The 27,372-nt window shown below is 41.2% G+C and overlaps 1 protein-coding gene across 1 annotated transcript in view; it reads left to right on the top strand.

Moving 5' to 3' along the window:
- OTOG (otogelin) overlaps positions 1-27,372 on the top strand; it is a 275,602-nt gene that overhangs the window by 166,024 nt on the left and 82,206 nt on the right. The window contains exons 35-37 of the mRNA XM_033928785.1: positions 15,563-15,680; positions 17,977-18,056; positions 20,938-24,569. Coding sequence (XP_033784676.1) covers positions 15,563-15,680; positions 17,977-18,056; positions 20,938-24,569 — 3,830 coding nt within the window. The remainder of the gene's footprint in view (positions 1-15,562; positions 15,681-17,976; positions 18,057-20,937; positions 24,570-27,372) is intronic.

The raw sequence follows: 27,372 nt of genomic DNA, 5'->3' as shown, positions 1-27,372 counted from the left end.
CCCTTCCCCTCTCCCTGACTGTCTCTCCATGGCCCCCTTCTGTCTTCCCCTTCCCCCCCCTCCGAGCAAAGCTGTCTGGCCCCCAGCAAACCTCTCCAACAAAAGCATCCCCCTGTACCTGCAGCATCGGCACGACACCCTTCAGCCAATCGTGAGTGCTCAGAGCGCGAGAGGGAGCGGGGCCTGCAATTTTTTAAGCGTCGGTGAGGAAGGAGAGGTTGGCCCAACTTAGGGGCTTTGTGGACAATCTTCTGCGGCTCGAAGCCCTCCTCCCAGCAGCCACTTCCAGCAGCACTCCGTACTGCCTTCCTCCCGCCGCCCAGAGTAGATGTCTGTATGTTTTTTTGGTTTTTTTTTAATTTGTCTCTCTCTCCTTGGACGCTGTCTGTCTGTCATTCTTTGTGTCTGTGTGTCTCCCTGGTCCTCTGTCTGCCCGTCTTTCTTTCTGTCTGTCTGTCTCCCTGGCCCCCCTTCTTATCAAAACAGCCCTCTTTCCCTCTCCCCCTGTTCTGCAATGCCTACCTGCTCCGTGGCCCCCTTCTGTTCCTTCCCCACCTGATTGCTGTCTGCCCCCAGCACACCCTTCCCCCCAAAGCAGCCCCTTTCCCTCTCCCCCTATTCTGCAATGCTTACCTGCTCCATGGTCCCTTTCTGTTCCCCCCCCCCCCCATGATTGCTGTCTGCACTCATCACAACCCTCCCACCAAAACAGCCCCCTTTCCTGTCTGCTCCATGCCCTTATTTTTCCTCTTCCCCTCCCTGCATCCATGGTTTCTGCCACCGCTGCCACTCCTATTTAAAGCGGCCTACTGAGGTTCGCGGCCGGCTGTAGTGAACCTCGCAGGCCGCTGTCCACCTCTGTAGCATGTTCCCTCTGACGCGATCGCGAACCTCAGCAGGCCGCTTTGAACATGAGCGGTAGCGGCTGTTGCGGGAGGATGGGGGGGGAGTAGTTGACGTGCAGGCCGCTGTGAACAGGAGCGGTGGCAGGACCATGAGGCCTATCTGGGGAAACCGCCGTGCCGAGGAGAGCCGGGAGTGAGTTTTTCGACTTCCCCTATTTGGGGAAACCGCCGTGCCGAACTCAGCTGCGCGTCGGGAGTGAGTTGTTCGACTTCCCCTATCTGGGGAAACCGCTGTGCCGAACTCAGCTGCGCGTGGGGCCGTAGTAAGCGCGGGGCATGCTGCACTCTTGGCGGCCACGGACATACGGATCATGGAAGCACGCCGATAAGAATGCGCATGCGCCGCCTCCGGTTTTATTATATAGATGGCACCTGACTGTTCTAAAATCATCTCTTAAATGTCAAGATGGGCAAAATGAAGGAAACTGAAGTCAGGATGGAAACACATTTTGCATTAAACTTCACAATGACCAGGCTATCTGATCTCCACTTATCATTCTTGGATATCATTTTTAGATCTTACGTTTAAACTCACTTCTATCACTGTAGCAGAAACAGAGTTCCTGGCACAACACAGCTTTTATGACAGTGATGTCCTTCTAGAGCTCGGAAAGAACACAGAACAAATAAACAGCTCCTCCAGTTTCTGCTGCAGGCAGTGGCGTGATTAGTACTTTCTCTGCTTAAAGGGCAGCAGAGGCAGACAGAGGGCAGTAGGAGGGAGAGACAAGGAATGAATGAAAATCAGAGAAGCAGTAGACAGGTGAGGCAGTGGCTCTTTTGTCATCAGTTCAGAAAAGGCTGTTTCTGCGTTGTGATGTCATTTCTTCTGGTGGCAGTCAGCTGACACCAGCACCTTTCCTCCTCACCGGCGCCTTTTGTCCTCTCTGCACCTCTCCCCCCCCCCCACTGGTGTAGTAATTTCAGGGTTAGCAAGCTAAGGACCCCATCTGGAGGGCTTCCGCGCATGCCTGGCTGTCAATGTGATGACATCACACATGTGCGTGATGTCATCATGCCGACATCTGTATATGCCCAGAGGCCCTGCAGATGCGGCTCCGAGTTTGGTGTGCCGGGACTTGAAAAAGTTTGCAAGACACTATTCTACATGATCTGAATGAAGTAAAGCCATGAGCAATCAATGATAGTTTAGGGATGTTCTTTAAGCCGTGTGTAAGATAATTAGTAAACTGACATACATAGGGGTCATTATTCAGAGAGAACCATTAATTCCTGGCAAGTCCCACAACAGGAAAATCCAGTCAAACTGCCTCAGTAGCATAGGGAGTCCAGGCTGGGGATCTGGGTAGATATTTAACAGGAGGTCCAAAGCCAGACTATTGTGGCACAGTGGTTAATGCTACAGTTTCAGCACCCTGAGGTAGTGGGTTCAAACCCATGCTGCTCCTTCTCACCTAATTCCCCCATTGCCCCAGGTACATTAGACAGATTGTGAGCCCGCCAGGACAGGCAGAGAAAAATGCTTGAGTACCTGAATAAATTCATGTAAACCATTCTGAGCTCCCCTGAGGGAATGGTATAGAAAACTGAATAAATTTTGTATTGGATTGAGTAAAACCATCCTACAGTGCTTTCAATTGGTGCAAAATGCAGCTGCCTGTTTTTTGATCTACGAGATCTGACCATATTGCACTTCTTAGACTCTCACTGGCTACCCATACAAGCACGAATCCAATTCAAATTCTACTGCCTGATATTCAAAGCATTACACGGCTCTTCCCCCTCCTATCTAAATAACCGCTTAAACCAAATCTCCACCTCAAGACACAGAAGAACCTCGAACCCTTTCGCCTTCCCCCCACTCAAAGGCACACAACGCAAGAAAATGTTTGACAACCTTCTGGCAACACAAGCAGCAAAAATCAACCATTCCATCTCCAATCTGATGACAATATCAGACAACTTCAAAACATTCAGAAAAGAAATCAAAACCCTGCTTTTCAAAAAATTCATCCAAATATCTTAACCCCTCCTCTTTTACCTCCAGAAGATTCACCTACCTTCAGATAACCTTCCCCCAAATTACCCACCTTAACACCTTCCAATTAAACAAATACCATCAATAGATTGTAACCTACCCTCTCTAACTGCATTCCATATGTATTTTTCATACAGTTCTTCACTGTCAGTTTAATTTCCATCCTATAAGTTCACATAGAATTTTTCTTTTTTCAACCATCTTTATTTTCTCTTCTTTATTAATTTCCAGGTACTTTAGTTAGATTGTGAGCCTTCGGGACAGTAAGGGAATTTTTTAAGTACCTTCTTACTTCTCATTTATAATCTTAATGTATATTTTCTTCAAACCGCTTAGAACCTAACGGATATAGCGGTATATAAGAAATAAATTACATTACATTACATTGCAGTACCAGCACTTTTCACCTTCAAGATGCTGTGACTGGCATATACCGTATATTGTATCATTTGGGATATCCAGTCTATATTTTTGGCAAGTTGTCAAAATATATTTTCTCAGTAGGAACTACACTCCTCACCAGTCTTTTTCAACTTCCAGGTTTTGATGTGACGTTTACAACAATTAGAAAAAGAGTGTTTTCATATAGAGAATGACACGGTGACAAAATTCATCACCGTTCCTGTCCCCGCGGATAACCGCGGGAAACCATCTTCATGTTATTCTTTAAGGAGAGAGGGAAGAATCAGATTATGCATGGCCACAACCACTGACCCTCAAGCTTTGCTTTGAAGAATGCTGAGATTGAGCAGCAACATTCCAGAGCAGATATTGTGATGTCATAATGCCTCATTCCACCAGAGCCTAAGAACCAATCACATCAGTGATGTCACAATGGCTTCATTATCCTTGGCTCACATAAGAATCAGAGTACCACTGACCCACAAGCTTTGCTCTGAAGAATGCTGGTGTAGAAGGACTGAGGTTGAAAATGACATGGGATTATTTCCCGCGGTTATCCGCGGGGACGGGGACGGTGATGAATTTTGTCACCGTGTCATTCTCTATTTTCATATGCTGGGCCTTTTCTGTGGAATGCCTTGCCTGAGGAACTTTGTAAAATTTCTTCTTATTTTGCTTTTTTGTAAAATTTGAAAAGCTTAATTGTTTTAACAGTATTTAATTAATATATTGGAGATTTTATAATGGAATTGTAACACTGTGTACTGAAATTGTTAATTTTAAATCACTTTGATACTTAGGTACCCTGTTTCTCCGAAAATAAGACCTATCCCGAAAATAAGCCCTAGCATGATTTTAAAAGAAGCGCCTAATATAAGCCCTATCCCAAAAATAAGCCCTAGTAACGATCGACCCCCGAAGCCCCCCGACTCCATCTCTGACACTAGTGCTGCCCAATTCAATGATAAAAAAAAATCAGACTTGTGAATTCAGCAACCCCCACCCCAGCGAGACCTGACATATACTTCCACTCCGAGGCCTCCTAAAGCAGCAGCGCTCTGAACAGGCTGCTTCATGGTCTTCCCCGCTGGGGCTTTCCCTCTGCCACGTCACAGTGGGAGGGTCAGTGGGGTTCTGCTATACAGGGGGATGGGATGGATGGATAGAAAGATGCTGCAGAGGGAAAGCCCAGCCCTGGTGGGGAAGACCATGAAGCAGCCTGTTCAGAGCGCTGCTGCCGCTGTTGTTTTTGGAGGCCTTGGAGCAGAGAGGTATGTCAGTCTCACAGTGGGAGGGTCGGTAGAGTTCTGCTGCACAGGGGAATGGGAGGGATAGAAAGATGATACACATGGGGGGAGGGAGAAAGGAAAGAGGAAGAATTGGGTTGGAGGAGAGGAAGGGAGAGATGATTGTCGTACATAAAAAAAAAAAGACATCCCCCGAAAATAAGCCCTAATGCATTTTTGTCCTATTTTCGGGGAAACATGGTACTTATATAGAATATGGAATCAATAAATCCAGTGCAATCCCAAAGTGTACCAGCATCTGTATTTTCCTCAGCTCATCCATTCTATCTCTTCTTTTCTTGATCCCCCCCTATCAATATCCTGATTCACTCTCTTGTAATTTCAATCATAGACTACTGCAATGCCCTTTATCAAGGTATAACCCAGAAATAAATCCGCCCTTTTCAGCTATTGCAAAACACTGCTGTCAAATTAATCTATCATGCAAAAAAATTTGACCATGCCACTCCTCTCCTCCGCAAAGCACATTGGCTACCCATCACTCATCGCCTCACCTATAAAATACTCCTCCTCACCTTTAAAACAAAAAACTCTAACCAACCAGCATTCATAAATAAACTTTTGATCCCATACTCATCATTCAGGGCCCTCCGATCTAACAATCAAAACCTACTTTCCATACCGTCAATACGCGAACTGTTTTACAACACTACTCACAAATCCATTTTTTCAGTCACCGCCCCCTCTCTGTGGAATGCTCTCCCATTAGATCTTCGATTAGAGAACTCTCTTGAAAAATTTAAAGCCAAACTTAAAACTTTTCTTTTTAAAAGATGCCTTTACTCTCTAGTACCAGCTTTCGCTTCTCAAACCTTTAATTCTTGTGAAGCCTTGAAACATCAAACGCTTCTTCTGAAGTGATCCCCATCCTAATGTTTTACCACTCCCCATTTACCTTCCTTATTTACTAATTTTACTGCAATATATTTTAAACAACCTTTCCTTCCCTAACTTCCTTTTGTTCCATGTACGTCAATGTGAATTTGTCTAGTATTTTTAATAGTTGATAAAATATTGCTTTTATTTACCTATTTGAATTGTTTTCTACAACCTTTTTATATTGTACACTGTTTAGACACATGTTTTGATAGACGGTATATCAAAAATAAAGAAACTTGAAACTTGACCCAGGGCAGTTGCCCTGTTTGCATCCCCCTAATGTTGGCCCTGCTGGAGGTTCCTTGGTTAGCGGCAATATTCAGTGAGTATTTGGATAGAGGGCTGTTTTATCTGTCCAGATAGTTATTCGGGTACTAATCTGAATTTAACTAGTACCAGCCAAAGGCTAGGTACAGCTCAATGTTGAATAGACAGAGTTACGAGGATGGATTGAGTCATCTAGGTTTTACTTCCATTGCTGTTATTGGAAGTAAAACCCAGATGTCTCAATCCATCCTTCTTTTTCTGGAGCCATAACAAACCTAGTAATAAACTCAATCACATACCCCATTCAACCCACTCTAAAACTTCTGGGAATGATGATAGACAGATGCTGCACCATGCAACCACAAATCAACAAAACCATACAGAAATCATTCGTGATCATGAGAAACCTAAGGCAAATTCGAAAATTATTCGACAGAAAATAATTTCAGCTCATGGTCCAGTCCCTAGTCCTAGGTCTCCTCGACTACTGCAACATCCTCTATCTCCCCAACAACTACAAACAGTACAAAACACAGCCCTGAGATTAATCTATTCACTAAGAAAACACAACCACATCACCGAGGCATACCTCAACTCACATTGGCTCCCAATTCAAGCAAGAATACTATTTAAATTCTACTGTCTATTATTTAAATCCATAAATGGTGATAGTCCAGCCTACTTGAACAACCACCTAATCCAAACTACCACAACCAGACACAGGAGAACTCAGACACCATTCACATACCCTCCAATCAGAGACATCAAACGGAAAAAACTGTAGGATGGCCTTTTAACCACACAGGCAGTAAAACTAGACCACCATCTCTTCAATCTACTAATCGCGACCCCAGACTACAAAACTTTCAGAAAAGAAATAAAAACCCTGCTATTCAAGAAATCCATGAAGACTAACTAACACCGTATGAAACATTTCAATCCTCTGAGGCAACCCGCTCTACTCTGTAACACATCTGGACATGTCCAGAAATCCTCTTCTGTAATCCGCCTTGAAACACAAGGTAATGGCGGAATAAAAATCACTAATGTAATGTAATACGGTAACCCTAAAATGATAAGTATAAAAAAAACAGCAGCAATTGGCATTTATAAAACACAAACTGAATATTGACCCATTGTTCTTTAAAGAGTCTACTTATTTCTGGAAAATTGAATTTAATATCATGGAACAAACCAAAGGGAAAAGGATACATATGGTCAATAGATCAGAAAATGCCTCTTCAAAATTCTCATATCCCATGTTTCTTTAGATATTTAAGGGTTGATATTGCGTATGATTGAAGCAGGCAGTAATCAAATCTTATTCCAAGTTTCAAGTTTATTTGTTATTTCTTATACTACCCAATCAACCTTCTAGGCGGTGTACAAAGTCATAAAAGCATGTATTGACTAAAAAAACAAACATATTTAAGATGACAGAACATCATTAAAAACAACAATTATTAAAAACATTTAAAAACGGGAACAAAATGGAAAAGGGCAAGAACTACAATAATCAAGTAAAAAGAAAACATATAGGGAACCAAACAAAAGGAGGGTAGCTAAAGAAAAATCAAGTTATGTAGCCCTGAAAAGGACATTTAGGTCTCGAAGGCATCAAGAAAAAGGAATGTTTTTAACTTCGTCTTAAAATTATTAAGAATTGATTCTTCCCATAAATGGGATGGAATATTATTCCAAAGAGAGGGAGCGCTAACAGAGAAGATGGTAGACCTCATTGTGTTGATATACTGCAGAGACAGGATAGAAAGAAGATTTTTGACAGACGATCTTAGAGTCTTAGAAGGATTATAGGGGATAAGAAGACTTCAGAGAATATAGACTAATGGAAAAGCATGCAGCATGATTTGATGGTGTGCACTTTGCCAGTGAGCATGTGCATAGCTGAAATTTGGGAGGGGCAGGGGCAGTACATGCATAAATTATAGCATTCCATAATTTACATGTGTTCTGGCTAACATCTTGTTACAGGCATTTACGCTAGCGATAGGGCTGGTGGAAGGAATCTTGCCTTAAATATAAAAGCGTTTTCTGCCACTTGTGTTTTTACTTTATAAAGAAAAGGAGGTGCCTACTTTCCTTTATAGAATAGGCTTGAAATAAGGGTTCTGCTTTCACTCCGGGTGTTAATGGGCAAAGTTAAAGCATATTAGGTGCAAAACCTATTACATGTCCCAAAATGATTTCCATGTTAGCTGTTTAATAGCTCCTAATATTTAGTGTGCAACATTAACTGTTAATGCAGTGCTGTGTTGTTAGGGGCATGTGGTAATTTCCTTATTAAACAGCTAATGCAAACAGGGGCCTAAATGTTTCCAAGTTTCTTTATTTTTGATATACAGTTTATCATACAGGTATCGAAATGGTTTACAGTAAAATGTAATATAAAATTTAAAAAAGGAATAAAAACTTATCTAAACTAAAAAAGGGGAAACATTTACGCATGGACATACATGATACATTAGGAGAGGATAGGAAGGAGAGATTAATAAATACATTGAGATGAAAATAAATATAAAAGAGGAAAATGAGAAAAGGGCGTACAATTAGGCTGGGGAGGTCGCGTCTAAAAATAAGCATTTTGGTTGCCTTAAAATTTCTACAGAGAATAATCGAATTTCGAAGGGATAGTATTTATACAGTAAAAGTGTCTTTATAGAGGAATGTTTTAAGTTTGGATTTGAATTTATCTAAAGAGTTTTCTAGACGAAGGTCAGTGGGAAGAGCATTCCACAATGTGGGAGCTGCGACAGAAAAAAATGGATTTGCGTGTAGTGTCATAAAAGAGTTCTCTTATTGGAAAATTATCACAAAATTTTAATGAAAATTTCTTTTTGATCTAGATAGCGATTCTCAACTCAGTCCTCAGGACACACCAAGCAACTCTGGTTTTCAAGAAACCCACAATGAATACACATGGGATAGATTGGCACACAATGGAGGCAGTGCATGCAAATCTGTCTCATGAATATTCATTGTGGAAAGCCTGAAAACCAGACTGGCTTTGTGTGTCCCGAGCACTAGGTTAAGAACCCCTGATCTATCTACTAAATACAAATTATCTCTCTTTATATAGAAAATAAAATGGAAGATGGCTACTGCCTGAGTGATCGGGTATACGCTGCCAACCGAAGTGCTCCTAAATACCCGATTTCCTGTCGGAGGCTGTTGTTTTCAGCTTGGTTGTATTTCTTTTTGTGGCGTGATGCCGAAGAGGAGAGGCAGGAGCGCTGCTGGTGCTTTGCAGCACTCCAAGGGGCTGTCTCTCGGCAACATTGAGGAGCTGCTTCGGAGGATGCAGGGAGCTGCGTCGGTGAGTCCGGTTGCCAGCCCGCTGAGGATCTCCGGTGTGAGCGAGACCGACGGGATTCCTCTTGGGCTAGATACCACCCTTAGCCCGGATGTCAGAGCACTGCCTCCTCCCCCAATTGGCCAGCTCCCCCAGGGGTCTGGAAACCCCAGAAGAAGGGGCGGCACTTTCCCCAGAGGCAGAAGATTATCGGGGATCTTGGAAATGGAGATCCCGGTTCGCGTTATCTCCCAAGAAGACTCTGGGGGAACCATAACAGCTGGAGGAAGATTGAATCAGAAGGAACAGAAACCAGAATATCCTAAGGAAGGTGAGGGACTTTGCACTTCAATACAAGCTTCCTTTTGGGATAGGCCTGCTGAGGTGATCCTAGAAGCCCTTTGGGACCTGGTTGCAAATTTTGGGAAGGTAATTAGTCCTAATTTCCAACAGATTAAAAATAAACTTATTTCTCATTCAGAAGAATTAGAAAAATTAAAATTGGATATGACTTCTAATAATTTACTTCAAAAGACTCGGCAGGATATGGTTTCAGTAAAACAACTCCAGGAAACTATAATTAAAGATAATTTGAATCTCAGAAGAAAAGTGGAGTCATTAGAGAACCAGGCGCGTAACAATAATTTGAGATTGATAAATTTTCCAAGAACAACTATGGTTACACCTAGAGATATGCTCAGGAGATATTTACTAGAGGTTTTAGAAATTCCGGAAGGTAACCTACCACCTTTTTCTCAAGTTTACTATCTCCCTAGTAAAACTCCGCATCAACAACAACCTGACCCTACTGAAGGACAAGTATTGAATATTACTGAGATTTTGGAGAAATCAGATAAAGAAGTGGTAACACCTGCAACATTAGTAGCTACACTGGCTCTTTCAATTGATAAATCTTGGTTATTGAGACTATTTCTAAAGAACAAACAGAAGGAATTTCTTGGTTGTAAAATTCAGATGTTCCCTGATGTTTCAAGGGAAACTCAAAAACGTAGACGTGATTTTCTTCTTTTGAAACCGGGGGTCATCTCATTGGGGGCTACTTTTTACTTAAGACATCCTTGTAAGTGCATTGTCCGTTATCATTCAATTAAATATGTATTCTTTGAGCCCCAACATTTGACTAATTTTCTGGCTATGTCCCATCTGGACAAGGAGAAAATTCAAGCTTGAGCTCTAAAAAAGAAAATTGTAACTCCCTTCCCGATCCATAGGCATGCTATTACTTTTGTTTGTTTTTCTTGTTTTACTCGCAATTAATTCTTGGATCTAAAGAGGACTTGAGCTAATTTTACCATAATACTTTTCTTTGTAACTGCTTAATTTTTTAAGTATGGATTTATATGATTGTAATATGCTTGGTTAAATTTGCTTTCTGTACAAGTTTTACTTGAATTATATTGAAATTAATAAAAATACTTAAATATAGAAAATAAAATGCATTTGAATGCACAGCTTAAAAGAATTTATGAAATGTTTGCAAATCTAAATAATGTAGCTGAGAATTCTCTCTATTAATCAGTCCCGCAGCTAATCTTATATATTGTACTAGGTCATATATGGTAAGGCAGAGCATTATACCTTCTATCATATTTATACAGAAATATATAGAACAAGAACTTAAGTGACATGAAAACCTAACCATACAGCCTTGTATTCAGTCTGCTATCAAAACATTCAATTAAAGTGTTAAAAATGGTATTGTGAATCTGCTGATGCTTTGCACTGCTTCATGAGACAAACTGTCCCAGCTGTTGACTGGCATGCTCCAACTTCACACAAAATGACAGATTTTGTCATTGCCAAATGGCTGTTGTCTCCTGACATATGCCTTTAATCATAAGCTGTTGAGATCCTGGAGCTGCCCGACGTATGGATTATGGATATTAATGGATGCTCATGGAGCATATAAAGGAAAAGAATGTTTTTACAAAGAAAGAAAATAAAAAAAAGACATCCTTGACTTTTAACTTTGTAGGGAATGAAGACTGTTAAAAAGCGTTTTTTAATTTGCAGCAATGGTGCATTAATGTTTCTAATGGTATGTCTAAGTGTGAAGTCCAGACACCTCTAACCATTATGACAGGAAAAAAAAAAAATCCCATCTGTGCCAGTGGAAAACTAACACAATTTACCTCAGCAAATGGGATCAGATCAAATGGTCATGAGGTATTTCATTAATCACCACATCTGAGGGTTTGTATTTCAGAGTTTTATATGCAGAGGGTACACAAGGCTTGTATCTTTCCCGAACACTTTCACAAGGCCCAGGCTGCTGATGTAGGATAATTATCCAGTCTAAAAATACAGCAGCATTTGTTTAAGTTAATGGAAAAGTTACACCAGCTTCAGAGTGCAGAGGCACAGCAGATTGGGTTTCCTGCTGACTATTGTAAATGCCTTGCATATTAGATCAGAAAAGCCTTCAACTGGGGAACATCTATTCCTGAGGAAAGGAAGGATAAACATTGAAAATAGAATAAAGACCCCCAAAGTCTTCCTATTATACCCTTCAGATTTTTCATAGCAGTGCCTCTCAACCCAGACCTTGAGGCGCAGCTGGTCCCATCAGGATTTTCAGAGTATCCACAACGCATATGCATGAGATAGATTTACATACCAAGGAAGCAGTGCCTACAGATCTGTCTCATGCATTTTGTTGATTCAGTAATATTCATGATACAACAGAGTGACTTACTTTGCTATAGATCCACCTTCCTTTTCTATCCATCATTTTCCTACCCCCTAGACCCTCAAACTCAAACCCTTTGCAGGGCCACATTTTGGATTTGTAGGTACTTGGAGGGCCTCAGAAAAAATAGTTAATGTCTTATTAAATAAATGACAATTTTGAATGAGGTAAAACCCTTCATAGTTTATAAATCAAGTTTCAAGTTTCAAGTTTATTAGATTTTAATATACCGACCATCAAGCAAATATCTGGACGGTTTACATTCGATTTAAAAAATTGACAGATAAAAGTAGTAACAATTGAAAACAGAAAGTATTAAATAATTTAAATAAAATATAGTGAACATTAAAAACATTAACAAGACAGACTTGACAGTGAGGAGAGAGGGAATGGATGGGTAAAGTTACATTGTAAGTAGGAAAAGGAGAAAGAGGGGTTAGGAAAAAAAAACATGTTGGATGGGGATAAGATATATTGAATGTTTATAAAAGCGCAAAATTAAATAGAAAAAAATTTAAGAGGATAGAAATTAAGTGGAGAAGAATGCATCTCGAAATAAAAAAGTTTTTAAGTTTTTCTTAAATTTGTCAAGGTTTTGTTCGTCACGAAGTGGTTGTGGAAGAGAGTTCCACAATGTCGGGGCAGTTACTGCAAAGTTTATTTTGCGTGTGGAATAAAATTCTTTTATAGACGGAATCAATAAGAGATTTTGATTTGAAGATCTCAGAGTTCGAGTGGAGCACTGAGGGATAAGAAGTTTGTGAAGATGTGATGGCAGATGAGAAGATTTTATTTTAAATGACAAAAGGATGATTTTGTAGGTGATTCGGTGCGTCACGGGTAACCGGTGAGCATCTTTCAAAGCTGGCGTAACATGATCATAAATCTTTCCATCTGGCTAAGTCTTAATAATAATATTGTAATTTATAGCTAAAGAGACATAAGAAACTTTTATTTTACTTTTGTGATTATGATAAACATAACGAGGGCCTCATAATAGTACCTGATGGGCTGCATGTGGCCCTCAGGGTGATGGGTCAAAAGCGCGCGAGGACAAAGGCACACCGACAACCGAGCGCGGACACCTGAGCGTAGGGCTTAATCGCGCTGAAGAAAACCCGTATTTTAAAGGGCTCTGACGGGGGAGGGGTGTGGGGGGGAACCTCCCCACTCTACTTAATAGGGATTGCGCTGCCTCATGCTGCCATGTTGGGGTGGGGGTGTGGGGGGGTGTAACCTCCCACATTATACTGAAAACTTAACTTTTTCCCTAAAAAACAGGGAAAAAGTTAAGTTGCCAGTATAATGAGGGGGGTTACAACCCCCCAAACCACCCCCCCTGCCAGCGCGATCTCTATTAAGTAAAGTGTGGGGGGTTCCCCACAAACACCCCCCGTTGGAGCCCTTTAAAATACGGTTTTCTTCAGCGCGATGAAGTCCTGCGCTCAGTTGTTCGCGCTCGGTTTTTGGCGCGCCTTTGTCCTCGCGCGCTTTAGACTATGAACCCCCTCAGACCATGAGTATGAGACCACTGCTCTAAAGCTATACTGTATAGTGTGCCACTGGTTAGATGCCAATTCATCGTTCAACTTTTGGTGTTCAAATGGAAGTTAAGCACCAAAATGGCAGTAAATGCAATTGGGTGCTATTCTGTAAGGTAGCGTAATGGTGCTTTAGTAAGAGGAACCAAAACAGAACTGGAATTTTATTCAAATAAAACTGTAAAAAAATCAATATAATAATAATAGCAATAGTAAAAATAATAAATACAGCGATCGTGTTTCTTTGAGCAGTATCGCCTACAGGAGGAAGTTGACCGCCTGTGCTCCTAAATTATTTGTCTTAATGATTTTTATCCATACTGTTCTTGAACATTAATGTACTGAACTATCTGGACCCCCGAAGAGGAAGTGTGGTGGTTTTTTTTTTTTTTAAATCTTTATTCATTTTCAAACATACAGTAAGTATATCAACATGTTAAAACATGCTTTGACACGCAGTTCCTGATTGGTGAGGCCTGACTTTAGTACAGGAAGAAGCGGTCGGAGCATACCGTGAGTGATTTCCTTCACTCGCTGGCGCTCAGGCTGCCCACTCCTGCCTCCCCGGCTGCTTCCCCTGCTAAAAATATTATTCGCGGTTTTTCAACATTTGCAGGGGTTCCTGGAACGGACCCCCGGTGAATATCGGGGGAGTACTGTACTATGAGTTGCACATGTACATGTCAACATTTAAACACTAATATTTACACCTGCCCATTACATGGGGTAAGTGATAGCGCTTAAGTGTTGTTCTATATATTTCTGTTATTGCTTTTGATTTATGCGGCGCGTTCTCTGCAGTGTTCCACGCATTTGCACTTTTGGACTGTTTATTCCAAGTATCTACTACCTTAGGACTATCAGGAATCCCTGAAGAAGACTAGCTTGTCGAAACATGGACCGTGTTGGGTCCCATGCTCTCGGCGGATTAGGACCTCAAGGATTCTATGCAGATTGTTTTATTTCTATGTGAATTGGTTACATTGAGTTGTGGAACTTTTAAATTTTCAATAAAGTCCATTTCAGGAACATCGTCACACCACAGTGTTATTTGGTTTTGGCACGCAGATGGCAACTTATACTCTCTTCTATAATGGCATCTGGGCACAGATTTTTGATAATCAAGTAAACATATATCGGGAGACACTCATAAAATTAGATCTTCACTTCAGACAACAATATAAACAAAAGATCTGAAACCCCCCCCCCCCCCAAATATATACTAGGATATCACTAAAAATGAATTAAGTAGTGCTCGGTTAAATTAACACCGAAGCCGCTGGCAGTGGTGTTAGTGGACACATCACAGTATCCCTTGCCTGGCCCCCATTACCTATTCCAAAAAAAAAAAAAAAATAAATCATATAACAAATCACTTATTTTGCTGATTCGACAGGCGGGTGATCAATAAACACTGCCACTATGGAAATCTAAGCAGTTCATAGCCAGTGGTTGTGATTCCTCACGGTGCAAATCCCAGAAACGTGAGTAAAATATGTGAAAAATCAAAAATCCAACAGTTCCAGTTCCACATTCAAATAGTCCAAATGATTTATCATTTAAGATAATCCAAATGATCTCTCATTAAGGTAAATGAGCACCCAGTCTCTCATTTGGATTATTTGAATATGGAACTGGAACTATTGGATTTTTGATTTTTCATGCATTTTACTCACATTTCTGGGATTTGCACCGTGAGGAATCACAACCACTGGCTATGAACTGCTTGGATTTCCATAGTGGCAGTGCTTATCGATCTGTTGAATCAGCAAAATAAGTGATTTGTTATATGATTTTTTGGAATATGTAATGGGGAAGCAGGCAGGGAGTTCTGTGATGTGTCCACTAACACCACTGCTTTGGTGTTAATTTATATCTGAGCACTATTTAATTCATTTACCATGGTATTCTAGTATATATTTTGGGTTAAAAAAATGTATATTATTGACACAGATTTTTGATGCCAAACTTTTAGCATTCTTTATAGAACTCTCCTCTTTGTGTTCTTTGCCTCCGAAGCTGAGCAAGACATGATAAAGATGAAAAGGGCTGACCACATAGGTACCATGTTGGGCCTACACCCTCACGAGTCAGGTCTGGAGTCAACTCTGAATATCAAGAAAATGCCATCCTGTGGGTCCACCATAGTTCGATACGTTCTTATTCTATATTACTGTACATAGCATGAAAAATTATACATTCCATTTTACTGGTTGTCACTCTCTTTTTTTCCATCCTCTAGATACAAAGTTTAAATTTTCAACCCATTCCACCTGCGAATGGAGGTATGACGCCTGCGCAAGTGCGTGTTTCAAAACTTGTAGGGACCCTTTGGGAGACACCTGTAAAGCTGTGCCTAAGTAAGTAATGGATTGGCTATTTTTTAAATTCATGGATGATTGCTTTAAGAAAGAAACACCGAGGTGTCCCTTTCAGGACCATAAGGATCGTAGGCCAATTTTTGTGGTTTTGACGACATTTTTATGGTAAAAAGGGCTTGCAGATGCCAAAAAATTGATTTTTTTTGTGAAATATCATTATTTTTTTTTTTTAAATCACACTTCTGGCTTATGGACAGTGTGGCAAGTGAATCTTCTCGTCAATCTAGCAACGACGCTAATGAATGAATGTCGGAACCAGTTTGTTTACATAAAGGCAGTATCATATGGAATCCGTACATATCAAATTTAGAACTGTAGACTATCCCAATCAAAATTTATAGGATTTTAAAGTTATGGGACAAATATGTCCCTTGGTCCTGAAAGGGCTACAAACAGAAAGAAAGAGGTGACCCACTTCTCACTAAGGGGATAAGTTAGGACAATAAACTGTGTAATTAGCACCATTAACTGACTTAAAGGGCTCTAACACTGGGTTACCCAGCAATGAGATACAAAACATGCAAATTTATTAACCGTGTTTTTTTTTTTTTTGCATGAAGGGATTCAATCAAAGCAGTTAAAAATACATTGAATAGTAATTAGGTACTCTTAAGTATTTTCCCTATCTGCCCTGGCAGATTTACAATCTAACTGTAGTACCTGGGGCAATGGAGGGATTATGGAGCAGGCTGGATTGAACTCACAACCTCAGCAGTTCTAATCACTAGGCGATACCTCCACTCCATACAAATGCATGTAAAGCAGCTTATTTGTTTTAGCTATTTATATACCACCTATCAGAGTTATCAAAGTGGTTTACAATCAAGCATTTTCCTTATCTGTCCCAGTGGGCTTACAATCTATCTAATGTAATTGGGGCAATGGAGGATTGAGTGACTTGCCCAGGGTCACATGGAACAGCGTGGATTTTGAACCCACAACCTCGGGGTGCCGAGGCTGTCGCTCCAACCACTAGGCCACACCTTCCTTGTGGAGATCGTTGCTACTATTTGGGTTTTTGCCAGGTACTAGTGACCTGGATTGGCCACTATGAAGATCTAATCTAATCTAATCTAAACCTTAAGTTTATATACCGCATCATCTCCATGAGAATGGAGCTCGACACGGTTTACAAGAACTTAAAATAGTGGGTAGAGAAGAAGAAAAAGGATTACATGAAACTTATGTGTAGAAGGGGGGAGAAAAAGGGGGGAAGGATAGAGCTACAATTTGCTGAAAAGCCAGGTTTTCAGTTGTTTGCGGAATAACTGAAGGGAGCTCAGGTTCCGCAGCGGGGTGGTGAGGTCGTTCCAAAGACCTGTGATGGGTTACTGGGCTAGATGGACCACTGGTCTGACCCGATAAGGCTGTTCTTAAGGTATTATGTTCTTATGTACTGGGGTTATTTTACTTACTCAGAAGTGCTGAGCATCAGGGGCTGTGGTATTGTCCTGGTAGCCCCACCCTCCAATGAATACATCTCTTGCTCCCCACTACTGTGTAACAACCACAGCTTCAATCACATCCTTACATCCTTTCTATTGGACCCACACCCTCTAATCAAAGTCCTCTCTTAGATTCCCCCCAGATCACATCCCCCCTCCCCAATCAGAAAAGAGCCGGGCCGACGATCGTTTTGTGGCTTTTAAGCCACTGCTCCAACGCTCCTTGCAAGCAGGAGTTTGACTCTGCGAATCGATAGTCTGGAGCGTTGGTGTCACGGCCCTGAAGCAGTGGCTTAAAAGCCACGAAACGATCGTCGGCCTGGCTCTTTTCTAACTAGCCTATTTTTTCTAGTTAGTTCTGACTATTTTCAGGCTCCCACCTGCCAGTAATAAGTTATATGCGAAGGTTTTTTGCTAGCGATGCTTGGGTGGAAGAGAGTGGGAAACACCTCTCCATGTCTGAGGCTTTTCTTTCGCCTTAAAATACTTTTTCTGGCATTGGTGTGTACTGACCTAATGGAGTGATTCGTTTTCTAGTATACTGTATATTTTCCCTCCATTCCTCTTTTTTATTATTTGTGTTATAAAATACGTGCATTGACATAATAAATCAACATCTGAAGTCTCGCGTTGTTGTCTTGTCTTGTTAACTATTCCATAGCTTTATCTTTACATTTAATATTTCATCTTTATCATTGTACATCTTGTGGATAACAGGTTAGATATGATGATATACAAAATGATCTGCCTACATGAAATTGGCAAACTAAAGTTGTCAGATTTTGAAATTTTGATAGGCATTACTCAGTTGCATTTTGTTTTTCTCCTAGAGTGGAAGGATGTATCCCCTTGTGTCCTTCCAACATGGTCCTGGATGAACTCACTAGAAGATGCGTGTATTTTGAAGACTGTATGTTGTTGGGTTTTTGGGGTTTTTTTTTACTTTGTATACTTTATGCTTTTATGTTCTTTCTCACTAATATAATATCACTTGTGAGTAGTATCCCTAAAACTATAAACATGAATGAGGATTTTTACAGGGAAATACAAATGCAATACAGTCAAACCTCGGTTTGCGAGTAACCCGGTTTGCGAGTGTTTTGCAAGACGAGCAAAACATTCTCGCAAAACGTGTCTCGCGAACCGAGTGTTGACTCGATTTGCGAGCACCCCCCGATAACCGGCATCGCTCCCCCCCGCTCGAATCAGCACCCCTCCCCCCGCGAGAACAGGAACCCCCCCGCCCGACCAACTTTAACTCACACTCCCTTTGGCACCGGCACGCAGCCCACAAGTGCCGGAGCCGCTTGAAGATCTTCTTCCCAGTCTCTGCTGGCTTTGAGCATGCATCTGCGCATGCTCAAACCCTTCTAATTCTCCCTCTCGCCGAGAATCTCGGCGAGAGGGAGAATTAGAAGGGCTTCAGCATGCGCAGATGCATGCTCAAAGCTGGCAGAGACTGGGAAGAAGAAGATCTTCAAGCGGCTCCGGCACTTGTGGGCTGCGTGCTGGTGCCAAAGGGGGGGTGAGTTAAAGTTGGTCGGGCGGGGGGTTCCTGTTCTCGTGGGGGGGGGGGGGCCGATTCGAGTGGGGGGGCCTTTGCGAGCGGGGGGGAGCGGTTCTCGTGCCAGACAGGGGGGGGTGAGTTAAAGTTGGTCGAGCCTGTTCTCACGGGGGTGCCGGATCATGCGGGGGGGGGGGGACTTTGCGAGCGGGGGGGGGGGGGGGGAGCAGCGCTCTGGCCTCGGGGGGGGGGGGAACATATCAAAGCGAGTTTCCATTATTTCCTATGATAAACGAGCATTTTGGATTACGAGCATGCTCCTGGAACGGATTATGCTCGTAATCCAAGGTACCACTGTATTTCATAACCTGAATATGGGCTGAAATTTCATAGCTGGTTCAAAGTGAGATGCTTAATCAAAAACTGGAAAACTAAAAGTTACCTACAAACTAGAATAGTTTAATAACAGATTTCCATGGGGAAAAAAACAGGGGCAGGGGGAGACAAAAGGATCATTATCACTACGTAACATGATTTTTGTTCCTGGGCAGCAAGTGTAATTTCAGAATTGTTCATGCTTAAAGAGTATAGAAAATGCCTGTCATTTCCAGAAAACTTTGTTTTTGTGACCACGATAGTCAAATTTGCAATTTACCTATTTAAAACATGAAAATGATGAATTTTCATCTTTTCATTCTTATAAAAAGTCATAAAAAGCAACATATGAATCACAATTAACATGTATTTATATTGAAGTTATACAAAGATGACCACAGAAGATTTCGAAGTGAGTAGTTTTTCGAGATTTGCGATTATATCGTAAGTCACTTTCACGAATCAGCCCCCAGATGGACTGACCCATCATATTCTCATTATATTGTCCTTGGTAACAGTGTTCGAAGTCCAGTATATCCTGGTGGGGTCCAGTATATGTTTTATTACAAAGGGCATTATATGCCTGCCACGTTTTATTTGTTATTTTCTTGACATTTTGAAATAAACATATTTGTCCACACATTGGTTTGACCTGTGTCCCTTCTTCCCCACTCTTTTTCTGTTCTCATAGCTCGCCCGTTGGGTTGTGTTTTTCCTTTGTATTGTATGATAAGTCTTAACAGAGATTTTGGCAGTTGGAACCCAAGCACAGTACTGGGTAAAGCTAAGAAGAAAAAATTAAAAAATTTAAATTGAATCAGGTTGGGCAGACTGGATGGACCATTCGGGTCTCTATCTGCCGTCATCTACTATGTTACTATGATAGAAATTAGCCTGGGACCATTAATGGAGGAAATGGAAAATAAGGCCATTCATCACAGTGCATGGGAAAGCCCAGTGCTAGCGACAGTGCTGGCCACTTTTTAGCTCAGCTTAATACAAGGGCCCCAAAGATATGACTGACTTTTGTGCGGTCCTATTTATCTGGCTTCTTTGGTCGATAAAATGTTGAATATCGGCACTTAACCAGCCAAGTGCTGACTCCAACCCTGGAATGCCCCCCAAATAGCAGGTTTCATGTTGGGTGTTAACTGGACATTTTAAGCAAGCAATTTAACTAGCCAGCAGCTGTTTCTGGCCAGTTAAATTAATTTGAAAATTGACCCCCTTTATTTTTACACTGTGGTCATCATTTGAACCTTGGTGTCTTTTCCATATCAAAGAGGAGTGTTGCTAGATTTAACTCAGTCTTTTCTCCTCCCCCCCTGTCTTTTTTTTTTTTTTTGGTAACGTAGTAATGAAATTTGATAAGAAGATTCAAAATCTGGCAGACCACTATAGCAGTTGAAAAGAACCTGAAACACACTGATGAAAGTTGTTGGTCAGGAACTTTCTAAAGTTACTGAACTTTGGGACAAGGGACCAGCTCAGCTCTGCCACCCCATATATGTTGTGATCCTGCTTGTCCATGAGAAAAAATCCTGCATGTTGAGGAGGTGTTTTCCATGGGTAGGGTTAGAACAGGGAATGCTACAGCATTTTAAAAACTGTAGGGATTATTTTCATTAAAAAGGTACTAGAAGAAAAAGCAGCTACATTTCTCTGTGGGTACTTTTTCCTGGGTAATTTTCAAAAAGTAGTGCAACATTTGGGCGTAATAGTATCTATGGACTTTGCATCTACCTGTATAGTTTAAAAAAATGTCCTCATAATGTCGACTCCTCCTCCCCCCAGTGTTAGCCTAAAATAGCATCGATTTGATTTCTTGCATTAAATGGCTGGATGATATAAGCAGAACCTAAGAGTATTAAAAGAAAGGCTTATAAACCCAGATTATTTTGTCTTTTCTTAGGCATTGAACCGGCAATAGATGTTCAGCCATCCAGCTTGGCAACAGCTGCCTCACTTGCAACCTCGGCACCGCTGAATGTGTCTATTGAAGCTCTGCCAAAAATGACTTTACCTTCCCTTCTGAAAGTTGAATCAAAGGTTACAGAAGGAATCTTCTCAAAATGGCCGACACATTCTGTTGCCACAGAAGCTACTGGACTTGGATCACATACAACAGTTTCACCTTCTGCGGTATCTCTTCAGGTCCCATCATTTACTTCTGTAATGGCTTCAGTTCTGCCTCCATTGCCCACTGTCACCCCAGGATCTACCCCAACTGTACCAGTCACAAATAGGACTATAGCCAAGACACCAATTTCCTTGGAGACCCAGCCTCTAACATCAACACGCTCAGCATATGAAATTACCAAAATCAAAAGCATAACAGACTCTGCATGGGCCACTCCAGCGACAGCTTCACGGTTTCTTTACAATGAAAGTACCACTGAACATTTTTTATCCCCATCCAGTGGAACACTTTTATACGCACCAACCACAAATCGGACAAGAGCTGTTGAAGGAACACGTTTCATTACAAGTCATTCACCTCCCTTCATGACCAGTGCCACTTCCTCTCCAGTTTCTCCATTTCTCACTGAGGGTCCGATTCCACCAGTAAGTAAAAAGCCCACCACCCTAGTAACAGCTACTTTAACAAAAGAGGGTCCACTTGTCACTGTTTCTTCTCATTTTACAAAGTCAGTGGAGATGTCACAAAGGACGTCAACGGCACAGTATCCTGCACCTGGGATTCAAAAGGTGACTAGCACTTCGCTGCTTAATCTTCTGCCAGCAGAGGGAACTGAGGCTATCTCACAAACCAAGGAGACAACAGCTTCATTTTTGGGCATCACTGATTCTGCACTTTCAACAGAGAAAAAAGATTTATCGCAAGCAATGTCAAGTACTGAATCTCCATTTAGTGCATATATACTAACAACTACTGTATCACCATTTTCATTACATTCAAGTTCAGTTACACTTACAAAACATAGTGTTTTATCAACAAAAGAAATGCCAGCATATCCCATGACAGCTATTATTTCCCCATTTTCAGCAGTTGCCTCAAAATCCTTGCAAACAGCGTCAACTACTGAATATTACTCACACCCAGGTCTGAACATGACCAGGACTCTGACTTCTCTGTACACTGAGCATCCGGGTAAATCAAATATTTCCAAAGCTACGCCTCTCTCTGTGCAAGCTCCCCTGCTAACAGCTGAACCCACAGTTCCTTTTAAATGGCCAGCAAAGCATACCTCATTTTCAGAAACTTTGTCAACTAGACTGTACACTTCTCCTACATTTGTAAATGCAACAAAGGTAAGCATTGTATCATTGACTGGTGATCTGACCACAGCAAGGACAAGTGCTGTGGATTTGACTACTGTGAAGAGAAGTGAATCAGTGCCAACACTGCTCGTCACAAACTCAACGTCAACATTGCTCATCACAAGCTCTCAAATTGAGACTACTCACAATCAGACTAAAACCTCAATCATGCCACTTACAGTACATCTTGAGAAGTCAGAAACAGAAAAAACAAGTGTACCCACTAAAAGGGAAACAACATTATATTCAGCATACATTAGTACAACAGAAATGCTCACCTCGGCGTCAGTCAGCTTCTCAACACCTACAACAACAACTCTTCTACTGCCAACACACAAACGAGAGAGAGTATCAACAGCGGCTACCACTGCAATGGAAATGTTATCCAGAGTTACAGCCAAGACACCTACACCAATCTCTGAGCACATAGTTGTCACAAAGGACAAGACTACACATGTACTACACACCATAGCAGACCAAACAAAACCATTAACCTTAGGACCAACCACAGAACCTCCATTCCACGTTACAGGGACCAGGTTATTTCCACACTCTGATCTCATCAGCTCATCCATACCTGCAAAAACATTCCCAGCAACTAAAGACAAGACATCATCAACTTTACCACCTTCTATTTCCCCTCCTTTAACAAAGCAAACCCATACCCCATCATCTACAAATTATTCAGTTACAGCTGGGGTCTTGTTAGAGACATCTGCTCCTCTGTATACCTCAGCAACACAAAAAACACTGATAACACCAGTTACTATAAAGTACCCCAAACCAATGGAAACAACAGCAACAACTTTCCATGAAACTCCAAAGCATACAGATATAACAGATACCATTAAATCTACTGAAGAGATATTAGTATCCACTGGATATCCTGCACAGACTTCAACAGAAATGGTTTCAACACAAACGGTAAAACTCTTAGTATCAAATTTCACCACTAAACTGGCAGGTCCATTTACGTTGACATCCATGCCTTACTCATCAAGTGCAACAGGTGGCACAGCCTACCAAACATTAACTACAACTACATCTGCCACCACAACTCTGTCCTCAAGTCCACATCCATTCTTAACTACCTTGCAATCTATTGCAGTTTATCCAAGTGTTTCTCCTCCCTCCCTCACTCCTGTAAAGCCTTTCAAGCCCACAAAACCAGATGCAGTCGGAGTAACATACACACCAAGTTCTGCTTCATACTTACAGACCACTGTAGCCCCTGGTGGACAGCCAACTTCCTTGACTCGCACCATAAGCTCTAGTCTCCCTGTTTCAAGAAAAGAAAAACACATGTCTACCCAAAAAGTAGGTATAGATTTGCCTTCAACAAAGCAAACGGTGATTTCAAAAGTGCTAGAATCGGTCCAAACCTCCCCAGTGGCTACAGACTCAATTTCCATGGTACAGACAGCATTGACACCACTGATTACCTCAAAGACCTATGAAACTTACAATATGACTCTGGGGGCATCAACCACAGGGATCTTCTCAGTACCTGCAACACCCACACCTGCATCCACATTCCTGAGTAAAACTGCTACCGAAAAAGTTTCTGGGGTGTCCAAGCTGGTTCCTCTTTCTGCCACTACATCAGCTCCAACAGGAGCAGTTTCTTCACTAGTTCCAAGTTACGCGGCTTCATCGGCTAATTATACGTCAGGAAAGCCTCTGTCAATATTGAGCAGCACAGGGTCTTGGGACACAACCCAGATGGAATCACAGAAAACAACAGCAAAAAGAGAATCCACGGAAACATCACCATTTTTACCCAAGTCCGCAAATATCACATTTCAAACAACGCAGAATATCTCTTTCGAAACAACAGAGCTGCTGACTCCAGCTACAGCCACAACCTCCCAACCACTTTCTACTCATGAAGTTATGAAAGTTTCCGCATTTCCTTTAAAAACACCCCATACCTTCCATAGTGTATATTTTACAGCTCCACCAACTAAACATTCATCCTCTGAACCAAAGTATTTATCACTTACCACGCTGACAGGTCTGACGACTGGTAAAAAGACAAAACTACAAACTCTGAAAGTGGGTGAGAAACCTGCGCTCTCCCAGATACCCTTGGCTCCTACAGCAGGCACATTGATGCTCTCATTTCCTTCTATATCCACCAAAGTATTAAGTAAATTGTTTTCAGGGTCTTCGGGTGCAGAAATAGCCGAATCAACCTCAGAAGGAGCTATAGCCTCAGTCATAGTGCCAACCAGAGAAATATCAGCACCCCAAACATGTGTGGTAGGTGATATTATTAAAGTATTTTATATAATGAACATATTTGCAGAGAAAGAAATTACTCATGTAAATCTGTGATTCAAACAGCCCAATATTCAAACCAATTTAAGTGGCCAGGAAAGACTCATGCCCATTTAAATTGCATAGAGCTACCCATATTCAGTGGCATATAACCAGGCAGTGCTACTGATATTCAGCTCTTACCTACCCATATAGAAAGTAGTCAGGTTAGGGGAGGTACTGGGGAGCCAGCATTTATCCGGAAGCTGGCAATATTTAGTGCTGGAACCTGATTAGTTTCAAGTTTCAAGTTTATTTAGATTTAATGGTTCGCTTAAAAATTCTAAGCGAATAACATTACAATAAATATAAGGGTAAAAACAGTTAAGATCATTTTTGTGCATTAGCTAACATATTCGTGAACACTTAACAATACAGACACTACTGGAGGAGTTGGGAAAAACAAGTGGGGTAAAAAGTTACAATGTTGTTGTGTCCACATAGGTAGACGAAGAAAATTGGATAGGGTAGGATAGAACATTGGGATGGGGGTACCTAAAAGTAGAAAATTATCGGAGTTTATGATGTTTTCAGTTGATAAAAGAAGATTCCTGTTTAAGGGTTAAAGGAAGCCTTAAATAAAAATGTTTTTAGGTTAGTTTTAAATAAAGTAAGATCTTTGATATTCCTAATGTAGAAAGGCAGAGAATTCCAGATAAGCGGGGCTTTGACTGAAAAAATATCATGTCGCCTTGTTCCTATTATTTTCAATGATGGAACCATAAGTAGCTCCTGGTTATTAGACCGGAGAGAGCGATTTGAGGAATGTGGAATTAATAAGCGATTAATGAACTGAGGTTCATTTGTAGTAGTTGTTTTAAAGACTAATAACGCTATTTTGTATATTATTCTCTGGTTAATGGGTAGCCAATGGGATTTCATCAGATATGGAGTGACGTGGTCATATTTCTTTCCATGATGTATTAATTTTATGGCAGTGTTTTGAATTATTTGTAAACGTCTTTGTTCCTTGTTTGTTATGTTTAGTAATAAGGAATTACAGTAATCTAATTTGGATATTATAAGTGAATGGACTAGAATGTTTACTGATTTTGGCTCTAAGTACTTGGACATTGAACGGATTAGGCGCAAACGATAGAAGCAGTTTTTAACTGTATTGCTAATATGTTCTTGGTAAGAGAATTTACTGTCGATGATTACACCTAAAATCTTAAGTGAAGTTGCTAATTCAATTGGTGTGTTGTTGATCGAAAAAGGGATTGATAGTTTTAGATCTTGCTTTGAAGGGAAAAATAGAGCCCTTGTCTTGGATATGTTTAGTGCTAGTTTGTTTTGTACTAGCCAATTTTTTATTTGTTCTAATTTTTGGTTAATTTGAGCTATGTCGTTTGAGTTTTCCGGGTTGAATGCATGAGTCAGCTGGATGTCGTCTGCGTAAGCATAGGTGGTAAAACCTATGGATTGGCTTAGGTTTAGTAAGGGGGATAAGAAAATATTAAATAAAAGGGGAGACAAGATAGAGCCCTGGGGGATACCATAATTTTGGGAAAAAGGTTTCGAGATTGTGTTGTTAAAGCGTACCGTAGAAGTACGGTTAGAGAGATAGGAGGTAAACCATTGCAAGGCTAGGTCGCTAACGCCTATAGAATGGAGTCTGTCCAGAAGAAGAGAATGGTCAATTGTGTCGAATGCGGCTGAGAGATCAAGAGAAAATAAAATTACCGAGTTGTGGTGATCGAGGTTATAAATGATATTGGTGGTGAGCCCAATTAAGGAATACTCTGTATTATGATGTTTCCTAAAGCCTGTTTGATTGGGATGTAATGCATTGGTGGAATTGTTCAAATCCATTTTTTTTTTTTTTTAGCCCACTCCCTTCCTCTATTGCCTCCTTCTTCCATTCCCCCTCCCCCCCAGCTTGCAATGTTAAGAACTCCCTCCCATCCTGCTGGAACATTCCCCGATCTGCCAGCCAATTATGCGGGCCCTGGCTGAATATTGTCCAGCACCTGAATAACTGTTCAGATCCTTTTTTAAGTCCTTCAAGCCCCTCCTGCCCCCTCCTTTCATTCCCCCTTCCTCAACCCATGACATTAAATACTCTTAAAAATTACTATGTATAGCATAACAAAGAATGCTCTAAAATTCCAGCAGTGCACAGTTGATAAATACATAGCTTTACATTCTTATTTTAAGTGATTTAGGAGTGAATAAGAAGTCTAAGATGCCAGTTTAACATATATAACTCAGATTTATAAATGTAAATCAGCTTATCCTTAAAAGTAGAGATTGACAGGAACTAGGTAAAAGCCAGATTCTCTGGATCCACCGGATTCACTCAGGTCAACAGAGGATCCAGGTTTTACTTATACAATGCCCAGGATTGGCATGTGGGGCTCCAACTTCCCCCGCTCTACCCCAGATCCTCTGCTGCCTCAGTCTTCCCCAAATTCTGTGGCTGCTCTGAATGCATCTCCATCTTGCCCTGCTCTGCTTTAGGCTTACCTTGCCCAGGAGCTTCGTGATTTTTTTTTTTTTCCTTAGCGTTAAAGTTGGATCTAGGGACCTCATCTGGATTGACTTCCCATATTCTAAAATATGGAAAACCTGTATTTAGAAGAACAGCCCAGAATATGGCTCCTTTAAATCACTTTGCGCTAACACATATACAGTAAAATCTTGGTTTGCGAGCATAATTTGTTCCAGAAACATGCTTGTAATCCAAAACACTCATATATCAAAGCAAATTTCCCCATAAGAAATAATGGAAACTCAGACGATTCGT

Source organism: Geotrypetes seraphini, chromosome 19 (assembly GCF_902459505.1).
Source record: "Geotrypetes seraphini chromosome 19, aGeoSer1.1, whole genome shotgun sequence".
Lineage (NCBI taxonomy): Eukaryota > Metazoa > Chordata > Amphibia > Gymnophiona > Dermophiidae > Geotrypetes > Geotrypetes seraphini.
The sequence above is the reverse complement of the archived record's forward strand: the minus strand, read 5'-3'. Positions and strand labels throughout refer to the sequence as shown.